The sequence below is a fragment of the Otolemur garnettii genome, unplaced genomic scaffold (assembly GCF_000181295.1).
Source record: "Otolemur garnettii isolate 467f Iridium unplaced genomic scaffold, OtoGar3 scaffold00023, whole genome shotgun sequence".
Taxonomy (NCBI): Eukaryota; Metazoa; Chordata; class Mammalia; order Primates; family Galagidae; genus Otolemur; species Otolemur garnettii.
The window spans coordinates 22,052,088-22,070,747 of NW_003852418.1; the positions used below are offsets into that span (position 1 = coordinate 22,052,088).

General features: G+C 55.2%; 1 protein-coding gene across 1 annotated transcript; it reads left to right on the forward strand.

The window, feature by feature from the left end:
* The first annotated feature begins 1,639 nt into the window (after window positions 1-1,639).
* Window positions 1,640-16,094, forward strand: ARFGAP1 (ADP ribosylation factor GTPase activating protein 1). Its single transcript, XM_003787768.3, has 13 exons — window positions 1,640-1,780; window positions 5,221-5,284; window positions 5,749-5,858; window positions 6,002-6,173; window positions 6,643-6,743; window positions 7,477-7,563; window positions 8,281-8,377; window positions 9,963-10,019; window positions 11,035-11,067; window positions 12,526-12,582; window positions 13,721-13,780; window positions 14,409-14,485; window positions 15,357-16,094. The coding sequence occupies exons 2-13, from the start codon at window positions 5,225-5,227 to the stop codon at window positions 15,679-15,681; spliced, it is 1,236 nt and encodes a 411-aa protein (XP_003787816.1). The 5' UTR covers window positions 1,640-1,780; window positions 5,221-5,224; the 3' UTR covers window positions 15,682-16,094.
* Window positions 16,095-18,660: the final 2,566 nt, after the last annotated feature.

Genomic DNA, 18,660 nt, shown 5'->3' on the forward strand with positions numbered 1-18,660 from the left:
TGTGATTGATTTTTTAGGTCCCACTAGCTCTGGGACACAAATCAGGCCCACTGGTCCATCTAGGCATGCTCAGCATATGTGACCTGCAACCTTGGGGTTCACAGCAACTGAAAAACAACTCACTGTTTTATTACACAAAATTGAACTAGATTGGGCCAATCTGTGGTTACACAAGAACTGGTGACTCTCTCCCAAGGGCTTCCTCTGGCTGCAGGGTGCTCATTTGGGCAGGCTGGAAGTTGAGCATGCCCAGGGGAGCTTCTAAATTATCACGGAGAAAAGTACAAATAAATTGCAAGGATATCACTTTGTACTCACTAGACTGGCCACAATAAAAAGACGGCCAATGTTAAGTGTCAACAAAGATGGGGAGCAACTGGGACTGCCATATTCCTGGCGGAAGCATAAAGTGTTACAACCACTTTGGAAAACCATTCAATCTATATCTACCCTATCACCTAGAAATTTCACTTTTAGGTTCACTCAGCAATGGAAAGGAACCAGTTGTTGACACACACTCAACATGGATGAATCTCAAACACATTAAGTGAAAGAGGCATTCTGAGAAAAAACATTTTGCATGATTCTCTCGGATTAGGTATGGAAGGAGATTAAAGGGAGGTGGGAGAGAATTCTTCTGGATCAGAAAGGTGGTGAGGGCCCTTAAGTGAAATGAGGAATTTGGTGACCTATTTAACCAAGTATGTGCTGTTCCTGTAAATCATGATTTCTGGCCTGTGACCCAGGACCTCTAGCCTGTGACAAAAACCAAAGATAATGATACCCCCATAAAATGAAGATAAGTATCCCCAGCATAGAACAATGCACACCATAATTGCCACGAACATCACAAGACTAACAGACACCATCATATTATCACTGGTAAAAAACAATTTATAATTATTGATACAGAATAAAGAAAACTGGGTTTATATGAAAACTGAAGCCATCCACAACTGAGAGGGGCCAGCAGGAATTCATATGGAAGGATCTGGGAGGAGCTGGGATCGCAGTGGATGCACTGACCAGCTGCCTCGGTGTGGCGGCCCCGTCCCACTCTCTGGAAAGCCTCTGCTTACCTCTAAGTAAAGTTCCCCCTTCTCTCCGCTATGCCGCCTCGTTCCCGCACCCAGCTCCTTGCTCTCCCTGTGACTCAGCCCAACCTGCTGGTTCTGCGGGGCCACCAGACCCAGGCCGGCTGGACAGCTCAGAGGCGAACGTTCACCCCCCACCCCGGTCTTCACAGGGAGTCCAGGACCAAGAGACCAAGCCGCAGAAACGCTCGGCCCCCAGGCACCCGCCAAACCTCTGAACTGCACCTGTTACCGCATGTGGGCAGTTCCTCGATGAAATGCTTATTCTTCACGATTTCTAAAGTCACATCGACCAATGAGGAGCACATCCGGCACACAGAAGAGCAAAATTAAAGACAAATCCGAGTTCCCCTCTCAATCCTTCCCAGAAGCGACGTCCGCGGCGCGACTGCGCAACCTCAGCGCCGGAAGCGCTGGACACCGGATCCGCCGCGTCTCCACGGTAACCGCCGTCCGCGCTGCTTCCGGCCTCTAAGCCGAGGCGGAAGTTCCGCCCCTGCCAGCCCCCGCCAGCTCCCGTGAGGCCTTGCGAAGTGCAACGTAGCCGGAAGCTGGTGGCGGCCGGTGGGCGACCAGCGCGCAGTCTCTGTGCAGCTCCGCGGCGTGACCCCGGCCCGGCCCTGGCCCAACCGGACCCCGGCCCGACCAGATCCGATCCCGGCCCGGCCTGCCGCCCCGCCCACCAGGTAAGCGCGCGGCTCGGTAGTGCAGACGCGGCATCGCCTCCAGACCGGCGCGGCCCTCCGCGCCGCAGCCGCCCCCGCCTGGGCTGCTCCCGCAGGGTCTGCCTGAGTCCACCTTGCTCTCTCCAGCTGTCCTCGGCTCTAGGCCTCGGGACCATGGTCGAGGAACCTCCCCGTCGTCCCCGCAGGGCTGTCCCCGCCCCGGGCGCCTCCATTCTTGCCTACGCGGCTGCCTCCGCGCCCCCCCCCCGGTCTGGAGACCTTTATCTGTTACGGGGTTCCTACCAACATCCCCACAGGGTGAGCTGGGCCCTACTAGGGCGTCTTGGCACCATTCCCGAGCTCCTCGGACCTGGATGCAGAGCCCAGTCGGGCCCCTCTGAAGCCGCGTCGGGTCGCACCCTGCGCAGTGACAGCTCTGTCCCGCGGGAGGCAGTGCGGCCAGCCCTATCGGAGAGCGCAGCTCGCTTTGTTTTCCTGCTTACCCTTTGACGTGGATGATCATCTTGGGGGAGGGAGAAAAGGAAACCAGGAATGGGCTTTTCAATTTTTTTTTCAGTTTACGTGGGTTAGAAGAGCTGTGTATCCTTTCTGCTTTGTTAAAAACTTGATCACAAACCACCAACTCTGAGGAATAGTTCTGCAGGCCGAATATTCCTGACACGCTGTTAGCGATATCAGCAAAATGGTGCTCTTAGTGATGTCTGAGTAACACACCTCTAGGTTTGTCTTGGCATCTCTTTTGGGGACCATATCCGTGCCAAGCTCAGAAATAGTGTATGTTTTAGAAGGAGAAAGAGCTGTTGTTCTTAGACATGGATATTCTTGGTGCTTTGAACCGTTTCTGACAGAGACAGTCTGTCTACTTGTTACCTGTGTTACTGCCCTGAGTACTGAGCAACGTCTTTAAATCTCTTTTGATGTCTCATGTTGAATGTGTTCTGACTTAAGGACTTAACATTTTGTAGTCTAACAAATGGCTTAATGAACTAAGAAAAAGTGTCCTCATTTGGGTCAGCATTTACTGAAGTTGTGTCTGCTTACAGAAGGATATAAGCTTTTATCATGTTGGTTGGGTGTTGAGAATTCTTGGATTATTTTTCAAGATAAATGTTATTTATGCTTTTGAAATTTAGGAGGTGTTTTCTTGTTTTTAAACTTAGTATTTCAGGGAACTAGGGCTCTTGAACATCCAAAATTGGTCATATGGGGGAGTTCCTTTAAAATCCATGCCAAGTCATTCACTTTTCACACATTTCCTCTCTCCAGTGGTTCTGTGAATATTCTCTGCTTTATTTTACACAGAGATTCAGAGCACTTTCATCAGAGTTCTGACCTTTGTGTGCATGTGTCTTTTGACCAAGTCTTAAGCCCCTGAAGTAAGGTAGTGATGTGGAAACAGGGCTGAGAGTGGAGGCATGGAATGGTCTAGTGCAGCTTGGCAGCCGTGACTGTGGGTGGACCACCTGCTCTGCACAGGCCCTGGTTTGTTCACAGCCTGCATCTGCACCAGCTCCACACAGGCCCCCCGTGTGGCTGTGAGAAGAATGTGTCCAGAGGGCTTTATGAACTCAAACCCAGAGTGTTGCTCTCTGCCCCTTCCTGGCTTTAGTGAATGTGGAGGCTCAGTGGATGGCTGTATTCCTGCTGAATGGGTGATGCTACGCCAACTCCTGCAGGAACTCTCAGGCGTTCACCTCACGATCTGTGGCTTTGGGGTGCTGGAATGCATGACACAGAGAATAAGTGTTTATTTACTAACTCCCAATAGCTTGAACATGGGTACTAGTGAAGATTAAGGGTCATGGGCTTTAAGATTCAAAAGGTTTGGTTGTGTGGAGAGCCCAGACTCCCTCAATGAATACTTTCTCTCTGCATTTGGAAGATGAAGATGAAGTGTGGCACAGAGGGTTTTCTGATTTTTTTTTAAGCCACACATCAGCATGAAGCTCCACCTACATCATCTTAAACTGGTCTAAGCAGTCATCTTAAACACAGCCATGGAGGAGGTGGGTCTGACCCTGGATGGGACAGCAGTGTACACGTGTCCAGCTTCCTGTCGCTCAGTGCTGTGTTCTTCACGTAGCATGTGTTTCTGTGTGAGTAGCAGGACAGCCCACCCACCACTCCATTTGTCATGACAATTGGTGAGCTTCAGAGAGCCAGCACCCAGTCTGCTCAGTGGCAGTGTGTGCTGGGCCTGTGGGCTGTCTGCCAGTTCCCATGGCCACAAACGCCACTGTGTGCATCATTCACACCTGACACTGGGGTTGGCAGCACTCTCTTTCCCAATTTTGACTCTTTATCCTACTGGCTTTCCTTGCTGTGGGTTTTGTGGGCTGTCAGCTGAAGCTGAGCTCTGCTAGAGTCAGAAGATCTGTGAGGAATCCCAGAGCCTCATTGCCGCCACCACCACCCCATCCCCGTGAATCATCGTGGTGGGCCTGATGGCCTGTAGGACACAGTCCTTATCCTGTTTGCCCACACCATCTAGTGCAGGTGTCCTCAAACTATGGCCCGCGATTTATCTGGCCCGCCGGGTGTTTTTGACGCTGCTGCCTGTCCTGCTTAGCAGCCGACTCATCCCAGGGCCTGCAGTCCGGCCCTCCAAAGGTCTGAGGGACAGTGAACTTGCCTCCCGTTTAAAAAGTTTGAGGACCCCTGACCTCCATATCTCAGGGTAGCCCACCAGTGAGCCACCCACAGGTGCCCCAGTAGGCTGGATCTGCGCACATAGCAGGCAGGAGTTGTTTCTTCCCACCCTACACCATGTGGGCAGGTGACCTGATGCTAGGGTGCGGAGTCCTCGAGAGTGACCAGCCCTAGTCTGGTGTGTCTCCTTGTAGGTGGAAGGTTTGTGTGCTTTGGGAAGACCAACTGCACTTGTTGTGGATTTTATCAGTAAAGACAAAACTTGTAAACCACTCTGTGGTGGCACGTAATGCTTGAGCAAAGGGGACCCCAACAGTTTTTTTTAACACAGTCTCACTATGTTACCCTCAGTAGGGTGCTGTGGCATCACAGCTCACAGCAACCTTAAACTCTTGGCCTTAAGCCATTCTCTTGCCTCAGCCTCCCAAATTGCTGGACTACAGGTGCCCGCCACAACACCTGGCTGGTTTTTTGGTTGAAATTGTCATTATTGTTTGTCAGACCTGGGCTGGATTCAAACCTGCCAGCTCTGGTGTATGTAGGTGGTGCCCTAGCTGCTGAGCTACAGGTACCAAGCCAGGGGACCCCAATAATTACATGGCATTCCTAATTATCACAGTGGTCATTGCCTGGAAGTGTCCACTGTGTGTGGAGTGCAGCTCCTTTCAGGAGGTGTCCCTGTTGCCCCCGATAGTAGGCAGCATCTTTACTCTGTAGCTTCTCCCAAGCAGCTCAGCAATTTATTTCTCATAACCTGTTGTACGTTTAAGGTTTGTCTTTCTTTTTTGCAGCATCATGGCCAGCCCAAGAACCAGGAAGGTACTTAAAGAAGTCCGGGTACAAGAGGAGAACAATGTGAGTATCTGCTTCCCACCAGGGCTTCGGTCCGAGCTCACTGACCTCTTGGGAAGTAGCTTGCAGGCTATGTTATATGCCCCTCCTTGGAACAGCCAGTGTTTGCACAGCTCGGAGTGCATGGCTATGCTGGCCGGGCTGTGAGTGAGCAGTCTGCTGCAGAGGAGGAGGCCACTCCTGGTACTTGTCAGTGGTGGCTGTTGGGGCAGAGCTCCTGCCACATTCCTCAGGGGCATATCCACCTACTCTTCCGTCTGAACATTTCATCACCTGAGAGGCTCTTTCCCTTCATGCTGCATCCTGGCCCTTGCCCCAGCTACCCCAAAGAAACCCTGTTGGCTTATTTGCTCTAATCCGGGGTCTGGGTCGGCTACCTGTCCTGTCTTGGGGTCACCTGTTGGATCCTTGGGGTCCTGGGCTCTCTTTCCTGAGCCACCTGTTGAATCATTTGTGGCCCTTTGCAGGTATGTTTTGAGTGTGGTGCATTCAATCCTCAGTGGGTCAGTGTGACCTACGGCATCTGGATCTGCCTGGAGTGCTCCGGGAAACACCGCGGGCTCGGGGTACACCTCAGGTCAGTGTCTGCTGCCCAGGCCCTGTGGAGATCCTGTGTCTGGTGTGTCCTGGTCCATGCCAGTGGGTACTGTAGCACAGCCCAGCTCCGAGGATCCTGGATGTCCCAGGACTTGGTGGTTAGGTCTGTCCTCTGATTTCTAGCTTTGTGCGCTCTGTCACTATGGACAAGTGGAAGGACATTGAGCTGGAGAAGATGAAGGCTGGTGGAAATGCCAAGTTTCGGGCCTTCCTAGAGGCCCAGGAGGACTATGACCCCTGCTGGTCCTTGCAGGAGAAGTACAACAGCAGAGCTGCAGCCCTCTTCAGGGACAAGGTGACAGCAGGCCCTGCTCCACCCCCCATGCTGTCCCCACCAGTACTCAATGGTTTGGGGATTTGGAATACCCCATTGTCCTGACACACCTGTCTGGAGTGGTCAGGGGCATACAGGAACCCTGGCCCTTACCTGGCGCAGGGCAGCTCCTTATACCCAGAGGGAAATGAGTATCCTGTAGTTAACTAGGGTGAGGGGGTCTCTGAGCTTCTGGGGGGCCAGTCCACAAGGGCTACAATACTTCTGAGAATGGAGGCCAAATAAGTGGGTCCCTGCATGTTTGAAAGTGGAGAGCATTGATCAGGGGCTCATCCATTGCCATTCACACCTGTCATGTCTGAGACTAGCCACTGAAGCCTGAGAGGAGGCTGCTAGTAGTGGTGACTGGGTGGGCCATGGCTGGGCATGCTGTAGGCAGCTGCAGGCAGCTCCAGGCAGTGCCGTGCCAACTACTGTGTCCCTTTGTCAGGTGGCCACCCTGGCTGAAGGCAGAGAGTGGTCTCTGGAATCCTCACCTGCCCAGAACTGGACCCCACCTCAACCTAGGACACTGCCATCTACTGCCCACCGGTAGCTGCCTCTCTGCCTGCAAGTTAGCCGCAGCTCTGCCCCCATCAGGCCCTGATCTTAGCTATAGGTTAGGGTTCCCACGGAAGCCTCGATTTCTGTACTGTCATACTAACAGCACAAATTGTGAGACAGTGGGGAAAATAGCTTTTTAAAATTGCTGAAACATTATAAGTTTTTTGTAAAAGATTCAACCAGTAAAGATGTGTCTGAAGCAGTACCTCCTACTCCGCAGGGGTCAGCCCTACACAGCTTCTCCTGCAGGTGTATGCATGGTGCATCACACCTGTGTGAACCATGGCCTCATGGTGCCCCCACTGCAGGGAGTTTCCCTGGGGAGGCTGGTGAGCAAGTGGATGCCCAGCACCCTGCCCTGTCCCCTGTGGCCCTGCTCTCACTACTGCTAGTTCCATGTCCAGGTGCTCCTGGTTCTTGCTCTGCTTGTGCCTCGGCCGGGCCCTCCCAGCTGCCTCCCTGCCCATAAGGCAGCTACAGCCCCCTCTGTCTAGGCCCTTTCTGGTGTCTAGGGATGAATGTTGCTGGGATCTCAGCAACTGCAGTGCTTTTGCACGGAGCTAGAGCCTGGCCTGGCCGAGGTGCTCTCCTTGGTATGGAGGCACCTCCCATATGGGCCACAGGGTTCCACTGGGGGTGGCAGTGCCACTGTGGTGCTGCCCAGTACTTGCCTTACTCTCCACTGAGCGGTGGCCTCACCAGCCTTTGGCTTTGGTTTCAGGGCCCCTGGTCAGCCACAGACTGTGACTGCCTCCTCTGACAAGGCCTTTGAAGACTGGCTGAATGACGACCTTGGCTCCTACCAGGGGTGAGGTCCCCCAGCCCTCCCAGGGCTTAGTGTGGGGGATCAGGCCTATCTTCTGGGTGGGCGGAATGTGCTGCTCCTGTCACAGGTACACAGTACGTGTACTGTGTGGGGCCCAGCTGTGGTGAGCCCAGGTGTGAACAGGGGGTCTTAAGTGTAGAGAAAACTCAATACTTAAAAAATACCACATTTTCTTTCTGGAATCTGCCTAACTTGAAAATGAATTTTTATCTCTGAAACTGTCAGATTAGCTGTCTATAGTAGAACTTCTATAACTGACCATCTCTCTACAGTGACCTCCTTAAGTTGATTTAATTTCCATAGACCAGACATGCTCATGTGTACATGTGAGTATAGCAGGTCTGGTTCCTTATGTCAGCCACCTCTGTGTGTTGAACAGTTTGTTGCAGTTCTTTGAGTGGTCATTTACAGAGGTTCTACTATATTTTGATCTTCTAGTAACTCCAGTTATTGGGTCTGGGGCCTTGCTAGGGATCTTCTGGTGATGTGGTGGGGGGTCTTTTTAAACCAGCAGAGAGAGCAGGAGTCCATGTGCTGTGGCAGAGCTGGAGGCTCACACCATCATGGGTGCACAAGTGTGTCCTGTTTGTGGTGGAGTTGGTGTGTCCTCCAGAGGCTGGGTCATGCCTCTGTCTCAGTGCTCGTAGGAGTGGCAAGGTCCATGCCAGCTGCTGCTCCCTATTGGTGCTTTGCTTTTAGGGCCCAGGAGAATCGCTATGTGGGGTTTGGGAACACACCACCACCTCCGAAGAGAGATGACGACTTCCTCAACAACGCCATGTCCTCCCTTTACTCGGTGAGGACACTGGGTTCTGTGGAGGGTGTCCCCCATGGGTAGACCTGGCATGAGGGGCTACCCAGAGCCACAGACAGGATGGACTCCAAGAGGGCAGTCCTGGGCAGTCATAAGACACTCACGTTTTGGTTAGTTCTGGCTCAAGGCCCCCTCCCTCACTTTCAGTGAAACTTTTTTTCTAAAACTGATTTGTTTTATTTACAGTCTGAAATGTGTTCAGCCACTTCTTACTTTGAGTCTAACAAGATACATTTCCCTAAAGCACACGTGGTCTCCTGTGGAGACCACATTCCTCTTCTCTCTTTGGGGAGAGTACTGCACATGGGGCCCTGCAGCAGAGCCACCCAGGCACTGCTGCCTTATTTGGCTGGTGGTGCTTGGAACCCCCCCACACACACACACACACACCTCTAGGCCGCCCTTTGAGGGTGCCAGGGCAGATGTTCAGCTGTGACCCTGGCTGCCTGGCACTCCTCTAGTTAAGGAAATAAATTTTGCCAAACTTTTATTTTCTGAGGATATTCTTACTGTTTTTTAAAAATGATTTTTGTACATTGCAGTATTATTGGCTACAATGCCAATAATTGGAAACAGCCCGCAGGCCCAGCTGGTGAGGGCTGGTTAACTGGGCAGCCGTCCCAGGCCATGTCCAGTGAAACAGGTGCGTGCAGCAGAGAGTGGAAACGAAGGGGTCTGTTTTCACACTGTGAGCGCAGGTGAAGGTGTGGGGCAAAGGGCCACAGACATGGTTAAGGATCAGAGCAGTTGCCGCAGGGGTGGGCTGATAGCACAGGTGGGAGACTGCTGAACACTGCCTTGTTGAACCATGTACATGTATTCCAAAAATGAATGAACTTTTTATTCAGAAAGTACCTAACAGAGGTCTCTGTGCCTCTGAGAGCTCCATGGGGACCTCAGGGGCTCTAGTGTACTGAGGGTACCTGGCAGGGACGTGGCAGCCGTGGTCAGGTCCTCTCATAGTCACTGCTGGGTCTTTAGGGAAGACTGTAGCCAGTCATGTAGGCTTTGTTCTATGTCTCTGTCCTCTGAAGACAGCTGAGTTTGGTTTCCTCATAAAGTGTAGGGTTCCACCTCGTTTCTTTTAAGAGGGAAAGGGTAAGTGATGACTAAAATGGGGCATTTGTATGTCTAAGTAGCTTTAAGTCAGTAGGGAGACTTATGAGAAAACAGCCGAGAACTTAGTCCCTGGTGGCAGCAGTGACCCACCCACTGGCCATCCCTTGGTTCCTCTGTGGGAAGACAGGAGGGGGCAGCGCTGGGACCTGGCTGTCCAACCTGCACTTGGGCTTGGCTTCCTGTGGCCCAGCACTAGGACCTGGCTGCCCGCCCTGCACTCGGGCTTGGCTGCCTGTGTCCATCCCTTGTGGGCACATGCTCTGCTACCTGGGTGTGCTCCCTGAGAGACAAGTCTCATTTCTGTGTCGGAGGCAGGAATGGCAGATCCATCTATGGAGTCTTCCTCTTGGGCCCACCCCTGCTTGAGCAGTCAGAGTGGTGGGTGCTGACCCTGCACTAGGCTGGGCACCCTAGAGCCTTGACAGGGCTGTTGTCTTGCCTCCCTCAGGGCTGGAGCAGTTTCACCACTGGAGCCAGCAGGTTCGCCTCGGCCGCGAAGGAGGGTGTAAGTAACCAGGCCCAGTGTGGGGATATGAGATGCTGTGGGGTTTGAGGGGTCCAGCCCTCCTGGGCAGGGACCTCACCGCCCTGCTAGGGGTGCTCAGGCCTTGGCAGCTCTGCCATGGCCATTGTGGCTGTGGCAGGAGGTGTTCTCTTCGTATCAGAAGCGTCCTTACCCTCTTTTACAGGGGCAGACGTGACCCAGTGCATCTGTAGCCCCTGCCCTGGCCCAGTGAAGCAGGTTGTGGACACCTTGTGCCACTTAAGCTTCTGCTTCTGGGTTGTCAGGGTGGAATTCTGATAGCTGGGTTTTCAGTCTCACCCTTGGCTGCCTGTTGGCCTGATGGGAGGATTGGGGATTTAGCCAGGACAGCAGTGGTGTATAAGATAGTGACCTGGTAAACATAGGCAGTGAGCAACAGGCCTGAGACCCAGGGCCTGTGGCCATGGTGAGGGGTGGCAGTATCCAGGAGGGAGGAGAGCCCAGAGCAGAGCTCAGGGCATCCTGCCCCTCTGTCCCGTGAGGGGACCAAGTCTTTGCTGAGCCAGGGAGGGCCGCAGACCGAGTGGCCAGGGTACTGGCTCTTGTAGCACTGGGACTTTGCTAATGCTGATTCCTACCAAGGCCTCCATTTCCTTGCCTCTGTGGGAGACTGCAGCCAGGGTGGTCCAGGTGCCTTCCAGCTAGGGTGTCCCTGGCCAGGCTTCCTGCTCTTTTCTGGAGTATGAAGGTGACTGGGGTGCAGGGCCCTGCTCCTGTTGCCATATTTTGGAGGACGGTGTCAACCTCACTGTGGCCCCTTCCCTGACACAGCACAGGTGTGCCCTGACTGCAGTCCTGCCCTGGGCCAGTGCTTGTGCTATCATCTGCAGGTCTTCTGAGCATCTTGGAGCTGTGCTGGGTGGCGCTGGCAGCTTGGAGTAGATAGGCCTGGGGCTGAGCCTGGGTTCCACAGGGTATAGCCTTGTGGTGAGTGTAGACAGGGGTTAAAGGGCTCTGTCTCTGCTTCTTGTTTTAGGCCACAAAATTCGGATCCCAAGCAAGTCAAAAGGTAACACAGGATCTGCCTGGGCCCATCCTGGAAGGGAGGGATGTCCTGGGCCCATGTCCTCACGTGGTGTGTGGGTATATGCAGCCTGGTGGGGAGTGAGCAGCTATGTCCTCAGGGCCTGCAGGACCAGCTCAGCTCTGTCCTGGGTAGTGGGCACAGTTGCAAGGCTGCCCTGTAGTGGGCCCTCTGGGTGCAGGACCACCTGGCTTGTGGTCTGTGGGCTGTGCTGTAGCCATTCAGCCGGATAATGTGTTGCCAGAGCTGCCTGTGCCAAGCCCTGTGGCCCAGCAGGTTTGCACCCTGTGGCCCAGTGGGGTGGTCTGTGCCCTGTCCTGGTGGGGCATCCTCCTTGGTGAGCAGCAGCATCATCTCAAGCCTTGGCCTTTCTTTCTTCATTCAGTGCTTGGTCAGTAGCCCCCCACACCCTGTGTGGTGGTTGGAACCCCCTCTGCCTGGCTCAGGGTTAGAAGTGCTTGGGAAGGACTGTGGGCAGCTCTCTGGGATATGCCCACTTTCCCTGGGAGGGTCCTCCCCTTGCCCACTACTGGTATCCAGGTGTAGGGATGCCGGCTGGCTTTGTTTCAGAGCCTTGGTCCAGGCTCACGAGCAGCATTCACTTGCGGATTCTGGAGTGGGTGGGTTTGGAGCAGCAGTGCAGTCAGGCCCAGGCAGGAAGCAGCTCCAGAGCCGCCGTCAATGACACCCCCACTCTTGGGTGCGTTTGGAGCTGCCCATGGTTATCGCTAATGCTGCTTTCCCACCTTGCTCTCTCTCCTGCCTCCATGCTGTTGCGGTAAAGTTTTGGGGTCACAGACAGCAGCCAGAGCCGGTAACGCGTGTCTCTGCGTGCTCACCACATCCGCTCAGCATGCGCTTGGCTGCGTGCCTCCCACTGTGGCTTCTTTACCCCTCACTTGCGCACAGACCCTCCCCCTGCCCATCTCAGGCCGTAGCTCCTCAAAGATCGGGGGTGGGGGGCTGGGCTGGGACATGGGGCTGCTGGGGGGATTTTCATTCCATGCTTTACCTCAGACTGAGTCCAAAGGAATTTTGGCCCAATGCGGGGAGATCTTCCGTCTGTTATGGGAATTCTTCCCAGTGAGGTCTTTTGTCTGTGCTTGTCCTGGCCTTGCGGGAAAGAGGCGCCTTCCTCAGGCCACATCCCTAGGCTCCTACACAGCCATAACCCCAAGGACTTTGGTCCTTATGGAGCTGGTGGATGCCACTAGCCAAGCCCTGCATCCCATGTGCCCAGCCTGTGAGAGTGCATGGCAGAGGCTGGGCCTCAGACTTCTCTGGTGGCAGCTGCGTGTGCGTCAGCGAGTTCTGTGACCCATAACCCTGCGTCCAGTGTGGTGCTTGCTGCCTTCCCTTGTGTTGGCAGTGCTCGAAGTGTCCTTCATGGGTTGCAAGCCCAACATGGAGCTTCATAGGGCTCATGTCTCGTCCTCCCCACAGGCTTCAGAGCTGGGCCACAGCCTGAATGAGAGCGTCCTCAAGCCTGCCCAGGAGAAGGTAATGGGGCAACCACAAGGGGTGTGCATACTGCTATGTCCTGGACCTTTCACCTCCAGGGAAAGTGGGTGTTTGGGTGTGTGCAGGGGCCGAGGGGATATCTGTCCAGCAGCTCAGACTGTCTGGTTCTAGATTCGTCCTGCCTGTGTGCCCACTCCTCTGTCCCACTTGGCTGCCCTGGGCGGGAAGCCATGGAACAGTGCCAGCCCAGCCAGAAGGCTGTGGGGGGTACAGGGATGTCAGCGGAGACCAGCCTGGGAGCTGTCAGCCCCACTCACTCTGCCCTCTTCTCACCACAACATGCCAGTTCAGGGAGTGACCTAAGGAGGCACTGGCTCTGTTCCTTCCTTAACAAGCTGTCCTTGGTTCCCAGTGGCCAGCAGACCTTAGATTGGCATGGTCTCATGATATGGAAATTATTTCCAGGATAGATACTGCAGAGCCTTTTTTTTTTTTTTTGGTAGAGACTTACTTTATCGCCCTCAGTAGAGTGCCGTGGCATCACACAGCTCACAGCAACCTCCAACTCCTGGGCTTTGGCGATTCTCTTGCCTCAGCCTCCCCAGTAGCTGGGACTACAGGCACCCACCACAGTGCCCAGCTATTTTTTTGTTGCAGTTTGGCCAGGGCCGGGTTTGAACCCACCACCCTTGGTATATAGGGCCAGTGCCCTACGCACTGAGCCACAGGCGCTACCTTGCAGAGCTTTTTATTTGACCTTTTTTTTCTTTTTTGAGATAAGAGTCTTACTCTGCTGCCCTGGCTAGAGTGCCGTGACCTCAGCCTAGCTTACAGCAACCTCATACTCTTGGGTTCAAGTGATCTTCCTGCCTCAGCCTCCTGACTAGCTGGGACTATAGTTGCCCACCACAACACCCAGCTAATTTTTAGAGATGGGGTCTTGCTTTTGCTCATACTGGTCTCAAACTCTTTGAGCTCAAGCAACCACCCATCTCAACCTCCCAGAGCACTGGGACTGCACCCGGCCTACTGTGGAGTGTTTTGAGACTTAAATGGCAGGTGCGTACGTGCCCTCATGGTGGTTTCAGATGATCTCACACCAATGTTTCCCTCTTTTCCTCTGAAGCTTTAATCAGGCTCTTCTGCCCGACTAATGTTGCTGTTTTCATCTGCACAGGTGAAGGAGGGAAAGATTTTTGATGATGTGTCCAGTGGGGTCTCTCAGTTGGCATCCAAGGTAGAGCAGGCCTCACTGGCCATGTGGGCAAGCAAGCCAGTCTCCACATTCCATGGCCAGGTGCCTGCTGAGAGCAGGGGTATCCTCTGGGGCCAGGAGTGTTGCCCAGTGGCCCAGAGGCCTGAGGAATATGGAAACAGCTTGAACCAGGGTGGGGGGGCTGGTCACCCACTAACTGCTGTTTCTCCCTCTGCCCTTGTCTTGCTGCTCTGGCCTTTTTCTTGGTAAGTGCCAAGACTGTTGAGAGCTGGGGTACCCCGTTGCTACTGCAGGGGCTGTTGTGGGCATGTTTGGTTCTTTTCTAGCATGAGGTGTTGTGTGGGCAGGAGGAAGCCCAAGGGACCATCCACCTACTGTGTGAAAAGCAGGCTGTGCCCACAGGGCCTCCTTGCCTCTCCTGTGTGTGGGTGTGAGCTCTTGAAGGCCACTGCTCTGTGTGCAAGGCTTCCTGGCTGCACCATCCCACACTTGCCTCTGGACTGCTTCTGTGTCGCTGTGTGTGGGGTGGTGGGGCACCATGTGCCAGGCCTGTGAGGCTTCTCTTATTTCTAGATCTTAAACCGGGTCCTCTCCACAGGAGAGGCTTTTGGGTGGTGGCACATGGCTAGCCTCTCCTCCCATCTTCCAGGTCCAGGGAGTCAGCAGTAAGGGATGGCGGGATGTTACCACCTTTTTTTCTGGGAAAGCAGAGGACCCCTTGGATAGGTAAGCCACATCCCCTCCCAGCCCTGTGCCCCACCATCCTCCCATGGGCATTAGAAGGCAAATGGCATCCCTGCTAGGGAGGGGTGGGATTGTGATGCAGAAAGGCCTCAGGTGCCTAGGGGCTTCAGAGAGGCCCATCAACAGGCTCTGAGGAACCCCTTAGGAGCCACCACCACCCAAGCTAGGTGGAAGAGAGTCTCACCCCCTTGGGGGGGGGTGCCTGGAGGCGTGTGTGCCCTGCTCTGCATTTCCACTGCCTCCCAGCTTGCGCGCTGGGCATGTCTGCCTGGAGGGAGGTGTATCTGGCTTCCTCATCCGATGACCCCTGTGGGGGAGCCACAGAGGAGCTAATGGGGTGGGGCCCGGCTAGGCTGTGGGCACTCAGGCCGCCCGTAGGTGCTGATGCTCAGCTTCTGGGGTTGGGGCATAGTCTCTGCCATGGGCAGAAGCGCATCTACCCTTACCGTGTGTAGGCAGAGTGCTACCACTGAGCCAGGCGGGTCCCACCTGTCCTTAGCCTCTATCCCTGGCACCAGGCCACCAGGCCCCTTGGTGTTGTTGATTTTGACAACAGTTAAGAATTTTTCTTTCCAATTGTTCTCCAGTGTGGGTGATTGGTGGGTACTTAGGCTCTGGCAGCCCTACCTGTTGGGACTGCTGTGAGTCCTGTGAGGGGGTCTGGTATCACTCTCCAAGCATGGAGGTCCCGGTGGAGCTGCAAGGGGCACAGGATTCTGAGTGATGGGCCAGGCTCAGGCCTGGGTCTCAGTTCACTGGGCCCACACTGCAGCCCGAGGGGGGGGAAGGGGGGGTCTGTGGTGTGAACTTGTGGTTTTGTAGCAGCTGCTCAGTTTCCCCCCCTTTTTTAAAGACCCACAGAGGGCCACGGTTACCAGAGCAGCGGTGGGGACAACTCGCAGGGCAGCACCATAGACCAGAGTTTCTGGGAGACCTTTGGAAGCGCTGAGCCCCCCAAGGCCCGCAAGTCCCCAAGCAGTGACAGCTGGACCTGTGCGGATACCTCCACGGAGAGGAGGAGCTCGGACAGCTGGGAAGTGTGGGGCTCAGCCTCCAACCACAGGAACAGCAACAGCGATGGCTGGGAGGGCTGGGAGGGTGCTGGTGGGGAGGGCAGGTCTAAGGCCACCAAAAAGGCAGCGCCTACTGATGAGGGCTGGGACAACCAGAACTGGTAGGGCCCCAGCACAGCAGGCCAGGCCCTTGATGGCTGTGTTGCGCTCTGCCCTCCCTTCCTTCTCCTGTGTGACCCAAGAAACAGCCACCGTGGCTTACAGGTGGCATTAGGGGCAAGGCCCTGGGAAACAGTGATTGGTGCCGGCTGTCCCCCATGGGGGGCAGCTCACTCTCCAAGGCCATGTGGGGATGCCTGCCCACTTCATGCCCCCTGGGGGTTTCTGAGTAGCCTGGTTCTGTCTGCCGGGTGCCATCTGCCACCAGGGGTTGGGGGTGTGGATGCAGGGCCCCATGGCCATCCCTTGGCTGGTCACTGAGAAACATCCTCGGGGGCTGGGACCACTTCACGTGCAATGCTGTCAGCGACAAGAGTCGTTCCTTTGAAATGTTTTTCACCGTTAAAGGTTTTTCTGTAGTTTTTTTTTTCTTTTTGAAGACATGCCTGGAGTTTTAAAAATGGGAATACCGAAAGCAGCACCAGGTGGCACTGTGGGAAACTCGTCTTCTGGGCCTCAGTGGCCTCCTGCATTGGCCCTGCCCAGTCCTGTCTCACGGGACAGACTGCTTAAGTGGCCATACTGATACTGGGCCCTTCTTAGCCATGAACTTGGGTCCTGGGTGCCCTAGAGGGATCAAGAGTAAAGTGTGGCTGGGCAAGGAGTTTAGCTATGGCCTCCTCATCCTGATGTGGGGGCCCCACAGGGGTGAACAGGTATGAGGGAGGCTTTGCTCCCAGAGTGTAGGAACATGGAGCATCCTTATCGCTGAGGAGCCCACCCGAGCAGGGATGCCTCTCAGTGTTTGCTGGGCCTGTGGAGTGTCCAGCCCACGGTCACATGCAGCCCGAGTGGTGTGTAGCCACCATGCCTGCAGCTCTGTCCCTCTCATGCCGCATTGTCTTCGTCTCACTGACTGACCCAGAGCCCACTGGGCATTAGCCTACTGGACTGTATGAGCTGCCTCACACTGGCAGCTGGGTGGATGTGGCCAGTGTGGTCCTGTGGATTGGTTCCCACCATGTGGTGGTGCTATAGCCAAGACTCTTGATAGTGCTGCTGCATGTGGCACGAACCCTGCACCCTCGCTGGATATACCACCCATAGTGCGTGTACCAGTTCAGCCCATGCAGAACAGGATAGGCTTAGCCAGGCTGTAGGTTCTTCATCCATGGGAGGGCCTACAGCCCCTCGGTGGCTGATGTGTGGGGGCCCTGTGCCCTTGGCTTCCTCTGGGTCTGAGGGCAGCAGCCAGGGGCTCAGGGTGATGAGAAGCCATAGGACTGACGAAAGCCAGCCAGGCGACCCTGCCCAGCAAGCTTCTATCACCTGCTGCCTGCTGGCTGGGTCCCTGTGCTGACCTGACCCACATATGGGGGGTGGGGGTTGGCCCTCAGGGTGCTGAAGCTGTGGAGAGAGTCTTCTCCCAGAGGCCTGTGGATCACCCCCCATTGTGGGACTGGGAAAAGTGGAACGTTGTGCCTGGGACCCCAACCAAAGCTGCCACACTGGTGGTCTCATGAGGAGAAGACAGTGGCTGGCCAAGGCTCCGTGCTGCCCATGAGACCCGGTGCTACTCAGTGGGCTGAGGGGCACTAAGGGACTTGTTCCGAGGAGCAGGAGGTGGATAGGTCAGGAGCTCAGTGTCTGTGATGACACCTTGACGCCAGCTTGTGTGTGTGTGGGTATGAGTGCCCAGTGTTTGCCAGGCTGGATGCCCTTAGCTGGCTGTGGCATGGGACTTCAGGGATGAATGGCTCACCCCAGAGACCCGAAGCCCAGCTCTGCAGTGTCCCAGTGCCCAGGCTGAGCATGTGGGACTTTCTGGGGCAGTGGTCTCAGGCCCCACCCTCAGGCTTCTTTCTATGGAGGCATGGGGGTGGCCTGCAAAGCCCACTTCTGCCTCAGGCCTGTGTCTCCTCATTCTGTGAGTGTGTAGGGCAGGCCTGGCATGGCTTGCCATCCCCCATGCTATTGCCCAGGGACAGCAAGCTGGTGGACCAGAGGTCCAGGGAGGTCGGCCCCTCCCACCCACAGCTGCAGCCTGTGGGCTTTGCCCCTAGCATCATCATGACTTTGGTCTCTACAGGTGCTCATCACCCAAGGCTCCTTCTGGCAGCCTTCTTGTGCCATCCCCTCAGGGTCAATGGTCACCTTCAGTGACCCCCCAAGCACCTGTGGGGCTGGAGCTCAGGTTGAGGGCCCTAAAAAGGGAGTGAGGTTCTTGGTGGGGATCAGAGAAGTGGGTGCCTCAGCCTGATCCACCTGGGGCTAGCAGTGTGGACAACAACAGCTATGCAGCGAGGCCAGGCTGTCACCTTGAATGGGTCAGTTGTTGGCCAAGGGCCAACATGTGTGTCAGCTCCCCTTCTGGCATTTCCTGGCAAGGGCAGTTGGGAGCCATGCCCCAGCAATATCAGGGGGCCCCCAGTGGCAGTTGCCACCCACCGCATTTGCGGGTGGACCACTGTCTCTGGGGGTGTGGTCAGGGTGTGGTGGGGCCTGATGTCTGGGAGAAGGGACTTTCATAAGTTCCAGCCTTCCTATGGCCACAGCAGGGCAAGAGTGGACAGAGCAGCTGGGGGTGAGGGATTCTGGCTGTCAGGCAAGAGGTCAATGATTACCTGCACTCCTGGGGGCCATCATGGGATCTGCTCAGGTCTTGTGATCTGAGGGTGATTTGACCTTCCAGGAAGCAGGACCCAGGTGCCTTGGGTGGGATGTGGCTGGGTGGGTGGCAGGAGACCTGGGCTGCCCAGGGTTTCACTAAGCTTCTGGGGGTCTCAGACAACACCTAGGGCATGGGGGTGCAATGAGAGGGCCCCTGAGCAGATGGGTTTGTGTTCAAGGCTGTCCCCCTGCTCTGGAGTGGGTCCCACAGAGTCTCTGCACCAGGCTGGAGTCCCAGCACTGGGTGAGAGTGGACACAGGATGGGGGTATATCATCCCTATCTCCCCAATACTCGAGGCCTTGGGCTGATTACC

Coding starts and splice junctions, on each gene's coding strand:
- ARFGAP1 (XM_003787768.3), top strand. CDS start 5,225: ATGGCCAGCCCAAGAACCAGGAAGGTACTTAAAGAAGTCCGGGTACAA. Junction 6,744..7,476: donor CTGCCATCTACTGCCCACCG/GTAGCTGCCTCT, acceptor CTTTGGTTTCAG/GGCCCCTGGTCAGCCACAGA. Junction 11,068..12,525: donor GATCCCAAGCAAGTCAAAAG/GTAACACAGGAT, acceptor TCCTCCCCACAG/GCTTCAGAGCTGGGCCACAG.